Below are 14,987 nucleotides of genomic sequence, written 5' to 3' on the forward strand. Positions count from 1 at the left end.
CTCCGGGCCCCGCCACCGACGCGGCCCCTGACCTCTGACTAGGACACCTCCCTGGACATCAAAGGGGGATCAAAGCCAGGGACAGAAGAGCCACCCAAGCACAACTTTTCTTCCCCTCCCGCCTCTCCTCCCAGTTGTTTTGTTTTTGGTTACTAGCTTCTCTTGGCAGGAAAATGTTGGGGGGGGGGGACTGCAGGAAAAAGCCTGCTCGGCACCGGACACATCCAGGAAAACAATGTGGTCGACAGAAGCAGGAAACTGGCTAGAAGCGAGGGTCGGAACCGGGAAAACGGGGCGTGGGGAGGGGGGCAGCCGTCGTCTCCCACAGCCCGGGACGAGAGTGATTCTAAATGCCACTCCCCAAAATTTTTTTGTCACCTAAGCCCAGAGATCCCAGATACCGCACCCAATTCTGGGCTGTATGTGTATTGGCGTGGGGATCGGTGAGGGCCGCAGTCCCGATTCCCCGCCCCAGGAGGTACCCGAGGAGATCTCGCCCCAGAGAAGGCCCCGGAGGCGGGAGCGAATCAAGAGCACAGAGCCAAACGTCTAGCTCGCCGGCGTGCCGCAGAGGCGACCCTGCCTCCTTCCCTCCTTCCTCGCCCCTTTCCCTCTCTGCGCCGGGAGGAGAGGCTTACGCCTTCCTCCAACCGCGGGAAGAGAGAGACACCAGCGTGACCCACACCAGTGTGACCCTCTTCCCGCCGTGGAGGAAGGGCCGCACTGAGTGAGAAAGGCGGCGTGGTTCAAGCGAGCAGGAAACGGGGGGGGGGGTCCGAGGGAGGTGAGAGTGTGAGGTGGGGTCCAGAGGTTGGACCTGGGCCCAGGAATAACAGAAGCTTCTGCGTAAGCTTTTAAAACCGGAGAGGGCAAGGGGAAGATTACCTGGATTGGGGGTGGCAAGGTTAAGAGGCTATCGTGGGCCGCGATGTTATGAGAAGCGCAAGGATGTTATCAACTTTGGGGAGCGAGAATGATCTGGGAATGGGAGTGGGTGAAGAGGACTATTCAGGGAGGGCCCGAAGACTGGGACAGGGGAAGAGCCCCGGAAACAGTGAGGAACACCCATCCTTCTGAGTCCTAAACTGTGTGACTCGGGCTGTCTGCCAGGTTTTGAAGACCAGGAAAGAAGGAAGCTGATTGTTACGCGTGATGCCAACGACTGTTGCCGAAAGGTGGACTAAGACTGTCCAAGTCCAGAGGAATTTGGGGAGGGGGCAGGGTACAAGCTGCGCCGCAGTATTAGCAAGGACAGAGTCCCAGGCTGTGCGGAAAAGGGCTGAGAGACATGCAATCCTGAGGAGAAATAGTATGACCTGAACTGGGAAATTCAGAGAGGGTCTACAGGGGAGGGGGTCTGGGAGATCCTTGGCGGCACCGCCAAAGCGATGCGGCTAGCAGCATCCGCGCCCTCTCCTTCCCGCCCGAGCCCGGGTTTGTTCAGTCAGGGCTTCAGCCCAGCGGCTGGGAAGAAGAAAGGGTAGAGGGAAGGAGCCTTTACCTGGCTCTGACGCGACGGGTCCCAGGCCCCCGGCTCCGCTTCCCACTCAGAGGTCTCCTCCCCTCTCTTCCCCGCCACCCGCTTCTACGCAGTTCGGTCCCCTAGTCCCCCGAGGAGCCTCCGCCAACTCCGCAGGACCCCGCCGGGAAACAGAACCCACCCCCTTGCCAATCACGGCCCGCTTTCTATCGACCGATGGGGCCTGTAGCCAATAAGAATAGCTGATCCCAAGAGGGCAGTAATGAAGAGGAGGGGTTAGTGAAACTTGGAGGTGGGACTAGAATTATGGAGGCGTGGTCACAGAATTTGTTTCTCCCGGGGTTGTTGGAACCTAAAGAAAAGTAAAGTAAAGTAAAATAGGGTCGCTGTGAGTCCGAATCAGTTTGATGGCACACAACAACAACAACAAAAGTAGAACTGATGGGCGGGATTAAGATGGAACCAACAGCCAAACACAAACTCTTGTGCGAGGATACGACCAATTGGACCCGGGGTAGAAAGGCGGGGCGTTGCGGAGAATTTTAGCCAATAGAGAGTAGAGACCGTGGGGAATGTAGACTGTCTTCCAGTAAGATGAGCGAAGGGCGTGCCTTGCCACTTTAACTAGGGAGGGAGTAGGAATTTGCCCAAACCCCTAGGAGCGGGCCAATGAGATCGGCGGCGGAGCCAAACTCAACTAACCAAAGAGCCGAATTGATCTCGGCACCGTTACTGGGGTGGGGCGTGCAGTCTCCAAGCCAATAAGACCTCATCAGGGGCAGGCCCAAGAGCCTTCCAATGCGGGACCTGGGCGAACTCTAGTTCTCCCAATCGCGGCGCGGCGTTGGTAATTCAAACTGACAGCCGGTCGAAAAGGCACAGAAAGCGGAAGAAGGAGCAAAACCGACGTGGTCGGTGACAGAAACCTCAGTACCAACCGAGCCCTAAAAGCGACCTCTGCCCCACTCCACCGCCACCTCCGCACTCTCTCGAGCAGCCGCTCCGGGGAGATCTGAGGAGACGACTGGGGCCACGAGGGAGAACTGAGGAGAGGGAGGACGCGAGCCACGACGCGAGAGCAAGCTGCCTGAGAGAAGTATAGCGAGGGCCTGCGGTCGGAGGAAGATCGCGCGAGAGAGAAAGGACTGAGAACCAGGGATCATCTCGCCGGAAAAAACTGAGGGGATTTCTGAAAGAGGAGAAAGATTGCCAAAGAGCAGGCGAGGATAGAAACTCTGAGCCGCGATCCCAAGAGAGGGGATTTGGAGCGCTGCGAAGCAGGGCCATAATGCTGGCAGAGGGGCCGTTCCAAGAGAAGAGACGCTTTAAATAAGAGACCGTACCAGAGAAGGCTAAGTGAATTGCTGAAGGGGCGGGAGCTGAAGAGTAGAGGATCTTTTTAGACTGGAGAAAGGGAAAGTTGGTTCCTTTGATGCTTGCCACCTCCCTGTTTCAAACTCCATTACCTTCCCTGAAAGTTCAAAAGGAAAGCTAAATTTGCTACTTTCCCCCTGTTCCTACTCAATAAATAGTACTTTTATACTCCCACCAGGAAAATAAAAAAGAACTCATTACCTTCCCAATTTCAAGGCAAAAAAAAAAAAAAAAGCTAAAGGCTAACAACTTGATTTTCAGCCTGAGTGAATTAAACTAGGAAGGATCTTACTCTTGTTTCCTTCTACAAAATCTCACACTTCATCTTCCTGGGACGCCATGTCAATCAACAGTTGTAGTTTCAAGGACCGGTGTGTGTCCATCCTGTGTTGCAAATTCTGTAAACAAGTGCTCAGCTCTAGGGGAATGAAGGCTGTTTTGCTGGCTGATACTGAAATAGACCTTTTCTCTACAGACATCCCTTCTACCAAGTAAGTCATGCTAATGGCGGGCAACGGTAGCCTTTAACTAAATGGGAAAAGTGTATGGCTTGGACCTCTGAGAGTCAACAAAGAGGTTATCATTTTGGTGTTCCAGCCACTCCCAATCGTCTGATGAGCCCCTTGGAGTATAACTAAGTGGGCAGACTGTCTGGACAAAGTCTGTGGTTTAGCCAAAGCGGTCAATCCTGATGTAATGTTTCTAGTTCAATTATACTCATGTGACCACGCATCTCTTAAATTAGATCCCTGGCGGTGTGCTGCTTCTCCCCCAACCATCCTAATTCACGAGACCAAGCCCGTGTCCTAGTCTCTAAGTAAACTCAGACAAGATTTTCTGTACTGTTGGAGAGGAGAGAAACTTTAAGTTTTTCCTTTTGACCCATGAAGTTTTAAACATTCATAGTTTTCTACCATTATTTGCTACTGTCCATCTAATTCAATATTTGTTTCTAAAAAATCTTTCTCTCTGAGAGAGAGAGACTTAAGTATGGTTTTTATGGGATGAAATTGAGAGTTAGCCCTAAGATAATCCTTGTCTCTCTTAAAGCCTATTTTGGATATTATGCTTTTTTTTTTTTTTTTGCATAATTAAATCTTATATATATATATATATGTTTTCTGCTACTATCCAGGATAGCTATGAGTCAGAATCAACAGCAGTGGAGTTTTTGGTGCCCACTTTTGGGTGTAGAGGGCTTAAGAATTTGCTTCCTTTTTGAAAAAATAACCATTTTATTGGACTCAAGTGTACTTTTTTCTCACTCTAAAAGTTACTTGCTCTTTCCATAGTTAACATATATGTGCCCTCCATGATTTTCAAAAATTTAGCTGTTTACTGAAACTTTATTAAAAAAGGGTAATTAGCCAAAATATGGGTGGACAACTGTCCTCCAATCTTTGGACACAGAACGAGAGGATACAGGCTAGTAACCATAATACTTTAAAATGAATTTCATGATAATGATAGAAACTTAAATTTTTTAAAAAATATACCTGAGTAAAGCTGTGGACTTTCCCTCCCTTGAGCCTTTTCAGAAGTGGTTTAAGTGTAGTTGCCTAATAGCAAAGACAAAGGCTCTCATTTATTGCAAAATGCATGGATTGATGTTTTAAGTTTGTGTGTATGTATGTTTCAAAAAAGATACTAGACAATAAATCATAGAACCTACTATTGCAAAGGTTCTATGATTTATTATCTAGTATTTTTGCTTTTTAGTAGCATGTGCACACACATGCACACAAAAATTTTAAATATTAACCCATTCATCTTAGCAATAGCTTTGGTAATTAATAAAGGAATCATAAGGAAGGTTGCGGTGAATTTGCTATAGGTTAGAGCCAAAGTCTAGAATAGTGTAGAATCAAGCCTTTTCTATTGTCTCCTCCCTTTGTAGTGATTATAATGGTGATGGATTAAAGTGCTAAGAAATGTGAATCAATACACAGGATTTTTTAAATGGAAGGTCTGTCACATGTTTATGGTGAGCTCACAAACATTAAATGACTCAAAAAATAGGCTATCATTCTGCTTTAACATCTCTTTTAGCTCTTTGGAGCTACAAAATTCATGCTAAATCACAAAAGTACATTTGACTTATCTCTAAACTTTTTTCTCTCCAGTGCGGTGGACTTCATTGGAAGATGCTATTTCACTGAAATCTGCAAATGTAAACTGAAGGACATCGCATGTTTAAAATGGTAATTTGTGGCAATATTTTAGATAGCAGTGGATCTGGAAGATGGATGTAGATGCCAAAGTACAGAGTAAGGTTCAGTGGGCTGTAACGAGTACTGGTTATAACCCATACAATGAGCCATTGAAAAACCATTTGTTACTTAAAGCTATAAAAAAGAGTCTTTTGATATTTGGCATTTACATATGATTTTACAGACTTTCAAAATGCATTCACAGATACCTGCTCTAATTTCCAGTACAGAACAATGTAATTTAGGGGGAAAAACACTTGGATAATCAGGTTTGAGTCCTGGCCCTACTCTAACTCTCTATATGACCTTGAGTAAATTCCTTAAACCTCCAAGATTTAAGGAGCCTCTTTTTCTGAACCTCTTTTTCTTTATTTCCTATATTTCCATATAGAGTAATTATGAAGATAAAATGAATCATGCTTGTTAAAAGGCTGGATAAATTATAAATGACAACACAGATGCCAGCTATTATTATCATCTTTTGAGAGATAGATAAACTGAGGGTTATTATTCTCATTTTAAAAAGAAGAAAGTTGAGATGTTTCCACTTAAATGGGGTCTAGAAGATAAGTTAGAATCCTAATAATTTAAATTAGCAAACTCTTCTTATATGCTAATGATTGGATTTCAGGATATTCATTCATTCATTTCTTCATTGAAGCTATATTTATACTGAGCACCTATCTGTACTAGTCACTGTTACAGATGCCCAGAAGCATAGTTGTTGTTGTTGTTGTTGTTGTTATTTGCCGTCGAGTCGGCCCCGACTCATAGTAGTAAATGACAAAATTGCTGGCCTTTGGATATTATATTGTAGTAGTGAGAAGACAATCAATAAGATACTTAAATAAATAAGAAATTTAATTTGGTGGGAAGTGCTCCAAAGGAAATAATAATAATAAATTACAGAAAATTATGGTAGAGGTTGGAAGATGGGAGAGTGGGTGAGAACTATTTTACATAGCATAGTCAGGTTTTCTCATGAAGAGGTAACATTGGAGTTAAGTCCTAAAGGAAAAGAAGAAGGCAGAGGAAGAAGATTCTAGGCAGAGAAGAGCAAATGCAAAGAACCCAAAGCAAGAAGAAAATTAATATGTTCAAGGAATAAAAAGATGATGGCCCCTGCAGTGAGACATTGTGAGTATGGGGACAGAGTAGTAGTGTAGGTCAAAGAAGTAACAGAAGCTCAGATTGTCCAATAGAATTATAATGCAAGCCACATTTGTAGTTTAAAATTTTCTAGTCGCTGCATTTTAAAAAATTAAAAAGAAACTGGTAAGATTAATTGTAATCATATATTTTATTTAACCCAGTACAGGTTTCCTCCGCTGTCCGAAAGCAGAGCATTCCTATGAAACCTTCGTAAGCTAAGATGGCGTAAAACAGAGAAGCAATTATCATTAATTATATGGGAAAAATTTTTGAGCGTTTCCAGACCCCAAAAATAAACTACCAAGTTATACCAAATAACACATAAATGCCTAAAATAGCACTAGCATAAAGTGTTCACATATTTCACAGCTACTGAGGCTTGACGCTGACATGCTGAGTATAGTTCTTGGGGAAGGAGCTTGGCAACACCTTTCTCACTGCTGATCCAGTGCATGGGGTATATGGCTACGTCTTTAGCAGCTCAGTAAAGGAGCTCTGGTAGCGTAGTGCCTAAGGCACTTGACTGCTAACCAGAAGGCTAGCAGTTTAAACCCACCAGCCGGCCACTCTCTATAAGGAAGATTGGGCAATCTACTTCTGTAGTGATACTGCCTTGGAACCCCAAGGAGGGGTCACTATGAGTCAAGTCTGAGTCGATGGAAAATAATAATAACAAAGCTAACACTGAATGCTGGTTTTGCATTTTGCCTGTTTTCCTTAAAATCAAAAATCTTCAAATTTTTTTTGATTAGTGAAAACAGGTACTACTGTAGGTCTTTCATAAAAGCAAAGTGGTGTAAAGCAAACTCTCAAAAAGCAGGAGATACCTGGGTATCCAAGATACTATTTCAACTTGTAACCGACATAAAAAAATATTAATGAAATATTTTTTATTTTCTTTGCTGCTGTTGGTCTTTGAAATCTCCTGTATGTTTTACATTTAGAGCACATCTCAATTCAGACTAACCACATTTCAAGTGCTCAATAGCTACATTTGGCTAGTGGCCATTGTTTTGGTCAGTGCAGACCTAGCTGTATCTCTGGCAAAGGACTCCTGGTAGTGTAGTGGTTAAAGCGCTCAGCTCCTAACCATAAGGTCAGTCAGTGGTTCATCAATTGCTCTGCAGGAGAAAAACGTGGCAGTCTGCTTCTGTAAAGATTTATAGCCTTGGAAACCTTATGGGGCAGTTCTAGTTTGTCCGACAGGGTTGCTATGAGTTGGAATCAACTCAACAGCAGTGGTTTTTTTGTTTTTATTTCCTTAGCACCTAGAACAGTGCCTGGCACATAGTAGATGCTTGATAAACATCAGTTGAATAAATGAGTGGGTAGAAAAATGAATGAGTGAAGGTTGTAATTAAAGCCATGGAATTTACTCTTGCAATGTAGTTTTACAAACTGGCAGTCCTAGTCCAAGAACAACTTCTTTTTTCATTTGTTTCTCCTTCAAGCAGGTTATGATTAGAAGACATACTTCAGGTAGGCTGGTAGCTTTTATAGTATTCTTTATAGGGCCCCACAAAAATTACCAACTCCCACATCTTACAAGATAGAACCAAAGTATAATGAGAATTTTTACAACTCAAAGTATGAACAGTTCATGTTGCCATTAAGGAGAAAAAAAAAAAAAAGCACTAACTGAAACGTCCTTGTATGTTCACACTATTTAATATGTGACCAGATAGTAAAACAATCTATGAAAAGAGTGAAGTGCTTGTAATCAGCTGAATAATACTGAAGACTGTAAAAACTTTTGCAATTTTCTCTAGAGGCCATGGATTTGCTTTTTTTCTGAATTTCTGCAAAAATACTGAAACTAAAATTAGAGCTACCAGCTTGTGTTTGGTTTACAGGGACTCCTGCTGTCTTCCTACCCCTCCATCTGTTGAAACAATTTTTAGGTGCTGGCATGGAACTAAAATGTTATAAGAACCCAACTTGCCAGAGTTGTAGGGATAGCAAAAATCGTTTACCTGTTGTTGTTGTTGTTGTTGTTATGTGCCGTCGAGTCGGCCCCGACTCATAGCGACCCCTCCTTGGGTTTCCGAGGCAGTATCACTACGGAAGTAGGATTGCCCAACCTTCCTTCCGAGGAGTGGCTGGTGGGTTTGAACCGCCAGCCGTCTGGTTAGCAGGCAAGTGTCTTAGCCACTATGCTACCAGAGCTCCCTCGTTTACCTGTAGAGATGAGTTTATTTAATATATTTTGTCTGCACAGCAAATCAATTTTGTGTGCTTTACAGAACAAATCACAACCTTGTGGTATCCAGAACCTAGCTTCTGAAGGAAGCATGCTAAAATAATAGTAGCAAAGAAATGCAAAAGTGTGGTAACATTGTTTCAATTAAAAGCTATGTTTTCTTTCCCCATTTGATGGTAAAACTGAAACCATGAATAGAGTTAACTCCTATCCCAAAGACCCCGGCTATGGAGGCTGTTAGGACAGAGAAGTTCTAAAGTATATGGCTAACGTTGTTGTTGTTGTTGTTCTGTGCCACCGAGTCGGACCCGACTCATAGCAACTCCTCCTTGGGTTTCCGAGGCACCATCACTACGGAAGTAGATTGCCCAGTCTTCCTTCTGAGGAGTGGCTGGTGGGTTTGAACCGCCAGCCTTCTGGTTTGCAGACAAGTGCCTTAGCCACTATGCTACCAGAGCTCCCATGGCTAACATTAGCACATGAAAATGTTTATATGGCCAGGTATTACATGGTATCTAATAGCATTTACTTTCTTTTTTTAGTGGGAACATTATAGGTTATCATGTGATTGTTCCATGTAGTTCCTGCCTTCTCTCCTGTAACAACGGACACTTCTGGATGTTTCACAGCCAGGCAGTTTATAGTATTAACAGACTAGACTCTACTGGTAAGAAATATTTGACTCAGACATCCCTCTAACATTTCTTTCTCTATTGATACCTGAATGAGGGAAGCTCCAATAGGTAATTTCAGGATTCCCTCTTAGCTGAGTTGAATCAATTAGAGTAAAACTGCAGTGGCTTTTTCCCCCCACACTTTCTCTTCTGACTGTTAGCCAAAATTCATTGCCATTTCGATGTTCATCACTGTATTTTAAGAACCCAAACTTGGCTGGATTTCTTGGCCTTTTTACATTAATATCTTAATTGTCCTAAACTGCTGCCTTGACACATATTCTGATTCCAGAGTCTTTTTGAAGTTTTAGGCTTCATTGTCACTTCATTGTGTGTGTGTGAGAAAGAGAGGGAGCAATTTGGGCTGGGGTGGGAGATGGTGAAAGGAGGAGGAGAGCTTCTTAACCTCTGCATTTGGTGATGTTGCTTTAAGATAAAAATAGACATTTTGACATCTATGCTCACAATTTATTACAGAATTTTAGCCAAGGGAAATAGTTAACACTAGTTATTTTTATTATTAAGAAAATATACTACAAATACTTAAAGGCTGTTTACATAATACATTTTATATTATTTGGAGCCATTCAGTTTAGTTAAAGGACACATTTTCTCAATGTCTAATTTACATTTACACAAAAGACCAAGTTGACTTTAAAAAACTCAACAGTCTAAGTTGGTACTACCACTCTCAAGCTTTTAAATGTATGTTTTGGCCTTCTTTGGAACTTAAAGTATATTCCTTTTCTTCTTCTTCTTCTTCTTCTTTTTTTTTTTTTTTTTTTTTTTTTTTTAGTGTGATTTGCCTTTACAGACCAAAAGATCATGAATTGCAAGCTGTGTTGTCAGGATCTTTAAACCCTCTGATTATGCTTGGGTTTTTATAGACGATGTCTTTGGGTTTTTTTTTTTTTTTCATCACCTGAGATTCCACTGTGGCTCTCAACCCATCATTAGGTGTCTTAATTTAAGACTCTAGTATGTTAAGGCTATTTTCAAGCAAGAGTTTATCAGAACTCTCCTAAGTGGGATATAGACTACTAATTTAGGCCTCTAGTTTTGCATTTGTGTTGTCCATGGGGTACATTAAAGGAAGTTTCTGCTTTGATACTGTTTTTCTTGCTTTATAGTATTCAAAACACAGGGTAGAGATTTTTCAATTTTGATTTACTTTTTAATATTGGTAAATTTTTCAAAGATAAAAGCCTAGCTTTCTTCCATTCACATTGAATCTAATCCATGAGAAACAGATGTATCACAGGATTTCCTTCCTCCCTTCTTAACAGAGAAAGGAAGGTGCCGCTTCTTTCAGATCCAATCTTTTAGTTTATTTTTTCTCCTTTGAACCAATTGTGCTGAGCTGCTTCATGTCTCTGAGTATTGACTCCAAGAATATCAAACTTCTCCTTTGTAGCCCTAATGTGAGTTAAAGCAAGATTTTATGGATTCTTGGTATAAAGGACGGTTTCTAATACGGTTGGAACGGTCCTCAAATCACATGAATCAGGAGTGTTAAAGGAATACATACACAAGCTTTATAAATTCTAGAATGTTTAGACTGAAAAGGGCTCCAAGAGGTCTATATTCTAGGCTAATCTCCACATTTAGACCTGATTTCCAGAAATTTTCTTGAGGAGGCCTGGAAAACCTCCACTCAAATTCTCTGATACTGGCAAATGCCCTCAAAGGCAAAGTGGCTTTAGCTCTCCATTTACCTTGTGGGTTCCAATTTTCCTAGATTTTGGCCTAATCATCCCTTACTATCCTGCCAGCTCTTCAATGCCATTCATTCTTGGGGAAAAAATAAGTGTTTTTTTTTTAAATTATAAAACAATTCAAACACACAAAAGTTTACAGAAAATGATATAATAAACATCTATGTCCTCAGCAGCATCAAATAGGTGCTAACTTCTTACCTGATAAATTCCAGTATCTCTCTCAGCAGAAAAAGATGGTTGATGGTTTTACTGACTCAGCAATGTAGCATTGCATACTCTTGTACATTTCTCCTTGGGCATCTGTTTAAGATGGGCAGTTAGAGGAAGGGACAAGTGATAGGCTGTATTTGCAATGTGTTTTCATTCACATGATGGAATACAGAAAGAATAGAAATCAAATGAATGAGCTTAATCTACACAGATCAGCACAGGTAAACTTCAAAAACCTAATGTTGAGTGAAAAAAACAAATTAGAAAAGATACATATAGTTATCATTTTGTAAAAAATTTAAATACACAGAACATTAACATATATGATCTGTAGTTGCATACATTTGTAGTAAAAACATCCATGAAGCACTACTGGTGGGAACTGGATTCAAACCAAATCTCCAAACCCTGGCTTATTCCATTCCATCATATTACTGTTATCTCAGTGTGTGTGAAGGAATAGTCAGTCACTGAGTCATCCTTGTGTCCACACTGACAACTGGACAACTTTTCTTGTTAAACTTCATTGACTTTCTTAGAGGTCAGTTGATATCTTTTTCAATTTAGTGCTTTCAAGTTATAGTATAATATGTGCCCAACATAAACCATCTCATAATCCTCTACCATACATTTGGTCCTATACTATATTTCTGTGATGATTCTTCAATATGAAATCTGACTGCCCTTTCTCAGTGAGATTTTAGATTGTCATTTGTTTATTATATTGACTGCTACAATGTAAAGTTTACAACTTTACCTTGACAGTTTTCCTTTATTCTAGGCTGTAACCCACTGATATCAAGGATTACAGTTCATATTATAACTGATTATAAAACTTTACCTTTTTTAATTAAAAAAAAAACACTAGCTACTTCCATGCTTATTGAAGAAATGCTAAGACTTACCCAAAGCCCATCCCCGGCACCGTTCAAAAAAGCTCTTGATCAAAAAGGATCATGTGAGATTTCCACTCTTTGAGATCATTAAAATAGACTAGAAAATGATGACTGTACCTAAGGCACTGCTAATCAGAAGGTTGGCAGTTCAAACCCACCAGCCGCTCTGTGGAAGGAAGATGGGGTAATCCACTCCTGAAAAGATTTACCATCTTGGAAAACTGTGGGGGTCACTATGTGTCAGAGTCGACTCCATGGCAGTGGGTTTGGTTTTTCTTTTTTTTTCAGTGGAGTGATTATGGCATAAAATAGGAGACAGTAAATGGTCCAATCCTTTTGAGTTCTAAGACTGATAACTAAGAGATAGAATTTAAGCCTTTGCTTAAAATAACTTAAAGAATGTTTATGTCCTCCAAAAATAGACCAAACCCACTGCCATCGAGTGGACTCAAACTCATAGCAACTCCCATTGGATTTCCAAGGCTGTAAATCTTTACAAAAGTAGTCTGCCTCATCTTTCTTCCACAGAACCACTGGTGGATTCAAACCACCAACATTTTGGTTAGTTTTATGTACTACCCAAAACCAAACTCACTGCCATGGAGTTGGATCCAACTTATAGCGACCCCTCCTTGGGTTTCCAAAGTGGTATCTCTACAAAAGTAGATTGCCCAGTCTTCCTTCTGAGGAGTGGCTGGTGGGTTTGAACAGCCAGCCTTCTGGTTAGCAGTCAAATGCCTTAAGCACTATGCCACCAGAGCTCTCCTTTTATGTCCTAGATGAATGTGAATTTAACTAAATTGTTAAGCCATTTGACTGCTAACCAGCAGGCTGGCGGTTCAAACCCACCAGCCACTCCTCAGAAGGGAAAGTGGGCAATATACTTCCTAGTGATACTGCCTTAGAACAGAAACCCACCTCGGAAACTTGCTATGAGTCAGAACCAACTGGATGGCACTGAGTTTGATTTTTTTTTTTGGTTTATATTAAAAAAGGAGCTCTGGTGGAAAAGTGGTTAAAGTATTTAACTGCTAACCAACAGGCTGGCAGTTCAAAACCATCAGCCACTCCTTGGTAGAAAGATGAGGCAGTCTGCTTCCGTAAAGATTTATAGCCTTGGAAACCCTATGGGACAATTCTCCTCTCCTCTGTTCTGTAGGGTCACTATGGGTTGAAATTGACTCAATGGCAGTGGTTTTGGATTATATTCTTTAATAGCTTTTCTTAACTGCTAACAACTATGGCTTAATATAAGAATGCTAATATAAGGTTTTGTATATCATGTTCTGAGTTGCAACAGTAGCCAGCACTAAATAATCTTATGACTTTGTATTTCCAGGTGTAAATATCCTACTTTGGGGCAACTTGCCAGAGATAGAAGAGAATACAGATGAAGACATGTTAGACATCTCAGCAGAGGAGTGCATTAGATAAATGGGGTTATAAGATACATAATGTTCAAAACTTTATTATTTTTTTATTTTTATTTTTGCAGTGTTCCCTCCCCTTCCCCTCTTATCCCTGGTAACCAGCAAAGAAAATTTCTTTCCACATTTAAACCTTTCCTTGAATTTTTACAATAATGAACTAATACAATATTTGTTCTTCTGTGATTGACTTATTTCACTCAGCATAATGTCCTCCAAATTCATCCACATTATGCAGTGTTTTGCAGGTTCTACATTATTCTTTGGGAGCTCTGGTAGCATAGTGCCTAAGGCACTAGACTGCTAACCAGAGGGCTGGTGGTTCAAACCCACCAGCAACTCCTTTGAAGGAAGATGGGGCAATCTACTTCCGTAGTGATACTGCCTTGGCAACCCAAGGAGGGGACACTATGAGTCGGGTTCGACTCGACGGCACATAACAACAACAACAACATTATTCTTTAGAGTTGCATAGTATTCCATTGTGTGTATGTACCATGGTTTGGATATCCATTGTTCTGTTGATGGGCACCTAGGTTGTTTCCATCTTTTTGCTATTGTAAATAGTGCTGTGATGAACATGGGTGTGCATTTATCTGTTCCTGTCCTGGCTCTCATTTATTTAGGATATATATCTAGTAATGGGATTGCTGGATCAAATGGTATTTCTAATTCCTACTTTTTAAGGAATTGCCATAGTACTTTCCACAATGGTTGTACCATTTGACAGTCCTGGCAGCAGTGTATGAGAGTCCCAATCTCTCCACATTCTCACCAGCATTTGTTATTTTCTGTCTTGTTGAACTTTGCTATTAATACTGGGGCTAGATGGTATCTCATTTTTGTTTTGATTTGCATCTCTCTAATAGCTAATAACTGTGAACATTTCTTCATGTGTTTGTTGGCTGCCTGAATATTCTTTTTGGTGAAGTGTCTATTCATATCTTCTGCCCATTTTTTAATTGGATTATTTGTCTTTTTCTTGTTGAAGTGTTGGAGTTTTCTATAAATTTTAGAGATAAGTCCCTTGTCAGATATGTCCTTGCCAAATATTTTTTCCCCAATCTTTAGGTTCTCTTTTAATTCTGTTGGAGAAATCTTTGGAAGCACATAAAAATTTAATTTTGAGGAGGTCCCATTCATCTATTTTGTCTTCTGCTGTTTGTACATTTTGGGTTATGCTTGACAGTCTATTTATGCCATAAATTAAAACCAAAACACCAAACTCACTACTGTCAAGTCAATTTGACTCATAGCGACCCATCCTTGGGTTTCTAAGGAGGTATTTCTATAGAAGTAGATTGCCAAATCTTCCTTCCAAGGAGTGGCTGGTGGATTTAAACCTCCAGCCTTCTGGTTAGCAATCAGATGCTTTAGGTACTATGCCACTGGAGCCATAAATTAGGGCCCCTAAATTCGCCCCTAGTTTTTCCTTGAGGAACTTTATAGTTTTAGGTTTCACATTTAAGTTATTGATCCATCTGGAGTTAGTTTTTGTGTATGGTATGAGGTATGGATCTTGTTTAATTTTTCTGCAAATGGATATCCAGTTTTGCCAGCACCATTTATTAAAGAGACCATCTCTTCCCCCAAGTAATGGATTTCAGCCCTTTGTCAAAAATCAGCTGACCATGGTTCAATGGATC

At 41.1% G+C, this 14,987-nt stretch overlaps 1 protein-coding gene across 1 annotated transcript; it reads left to right on the forward strand.

The window, feature by feature from the left end:
• The first annotated feature begins 3,193 nt into the window (after positions 1-3,193).
• On the forward strand, positions 3,194-13,348 carry FAM72A (family with sequence similarity 72 member A). Its single transcript, XM_007953285.1, has 4 exons — positions 3,194-3,345; positions 4,978-5,055; positions 8,959-9,083; positions 13,254-13,348. Exons 1-4 carry the CDS (start codon positions 3,194-3,196, stop codon positions 13,346-13,348), a joined length of 450 nt encoding a protein of 149 aa, XP_007951476.1.
• Positions 13,349-14,987: the final 1,639 nt, after the last annotated feature.

Source organism: Orycteropus afer, unplaced genomic scaffold (genome assembly GCF_000298275.1).
Source record: "Orycteropus afer afer isolate SDZICR_OR568_19922 unplaced genomic scaffold, OryAfe1.0 scaffold00013, whole genome shotgun sequence".
In the NCBI taxonomy this organism is placed as follows: domain Eukaryota; kingdom Metazoa; phylum Chordata; class Mammalia; order Tubulidentata; family Orycteropodidae; genus Orycteropus; species Orycteropus afer.

Coding starts and splice junctions, on each gene's coding strand:
- FAM72A (XM_007953285.1), top strand. CDS start 3,194: ATGTCAATCAACAGTTGTAGTTTCAAGGACCGGTGTGTGTCCATCCTG. Junction 3,346..4,977: donor ACAGACATCCCTTCTACCAA/GTAAGTCATGCT, acceptor TTTTCTCTCCAG/TGCGGTGGACTTCATTGGAA. Junction 9,084..13,253: donor TAACAGACTAGACTCTACTG/GTAAGAAATATT, acceptor TTGTATTTCCAG/GTGTAAATATCCTACTTTGG.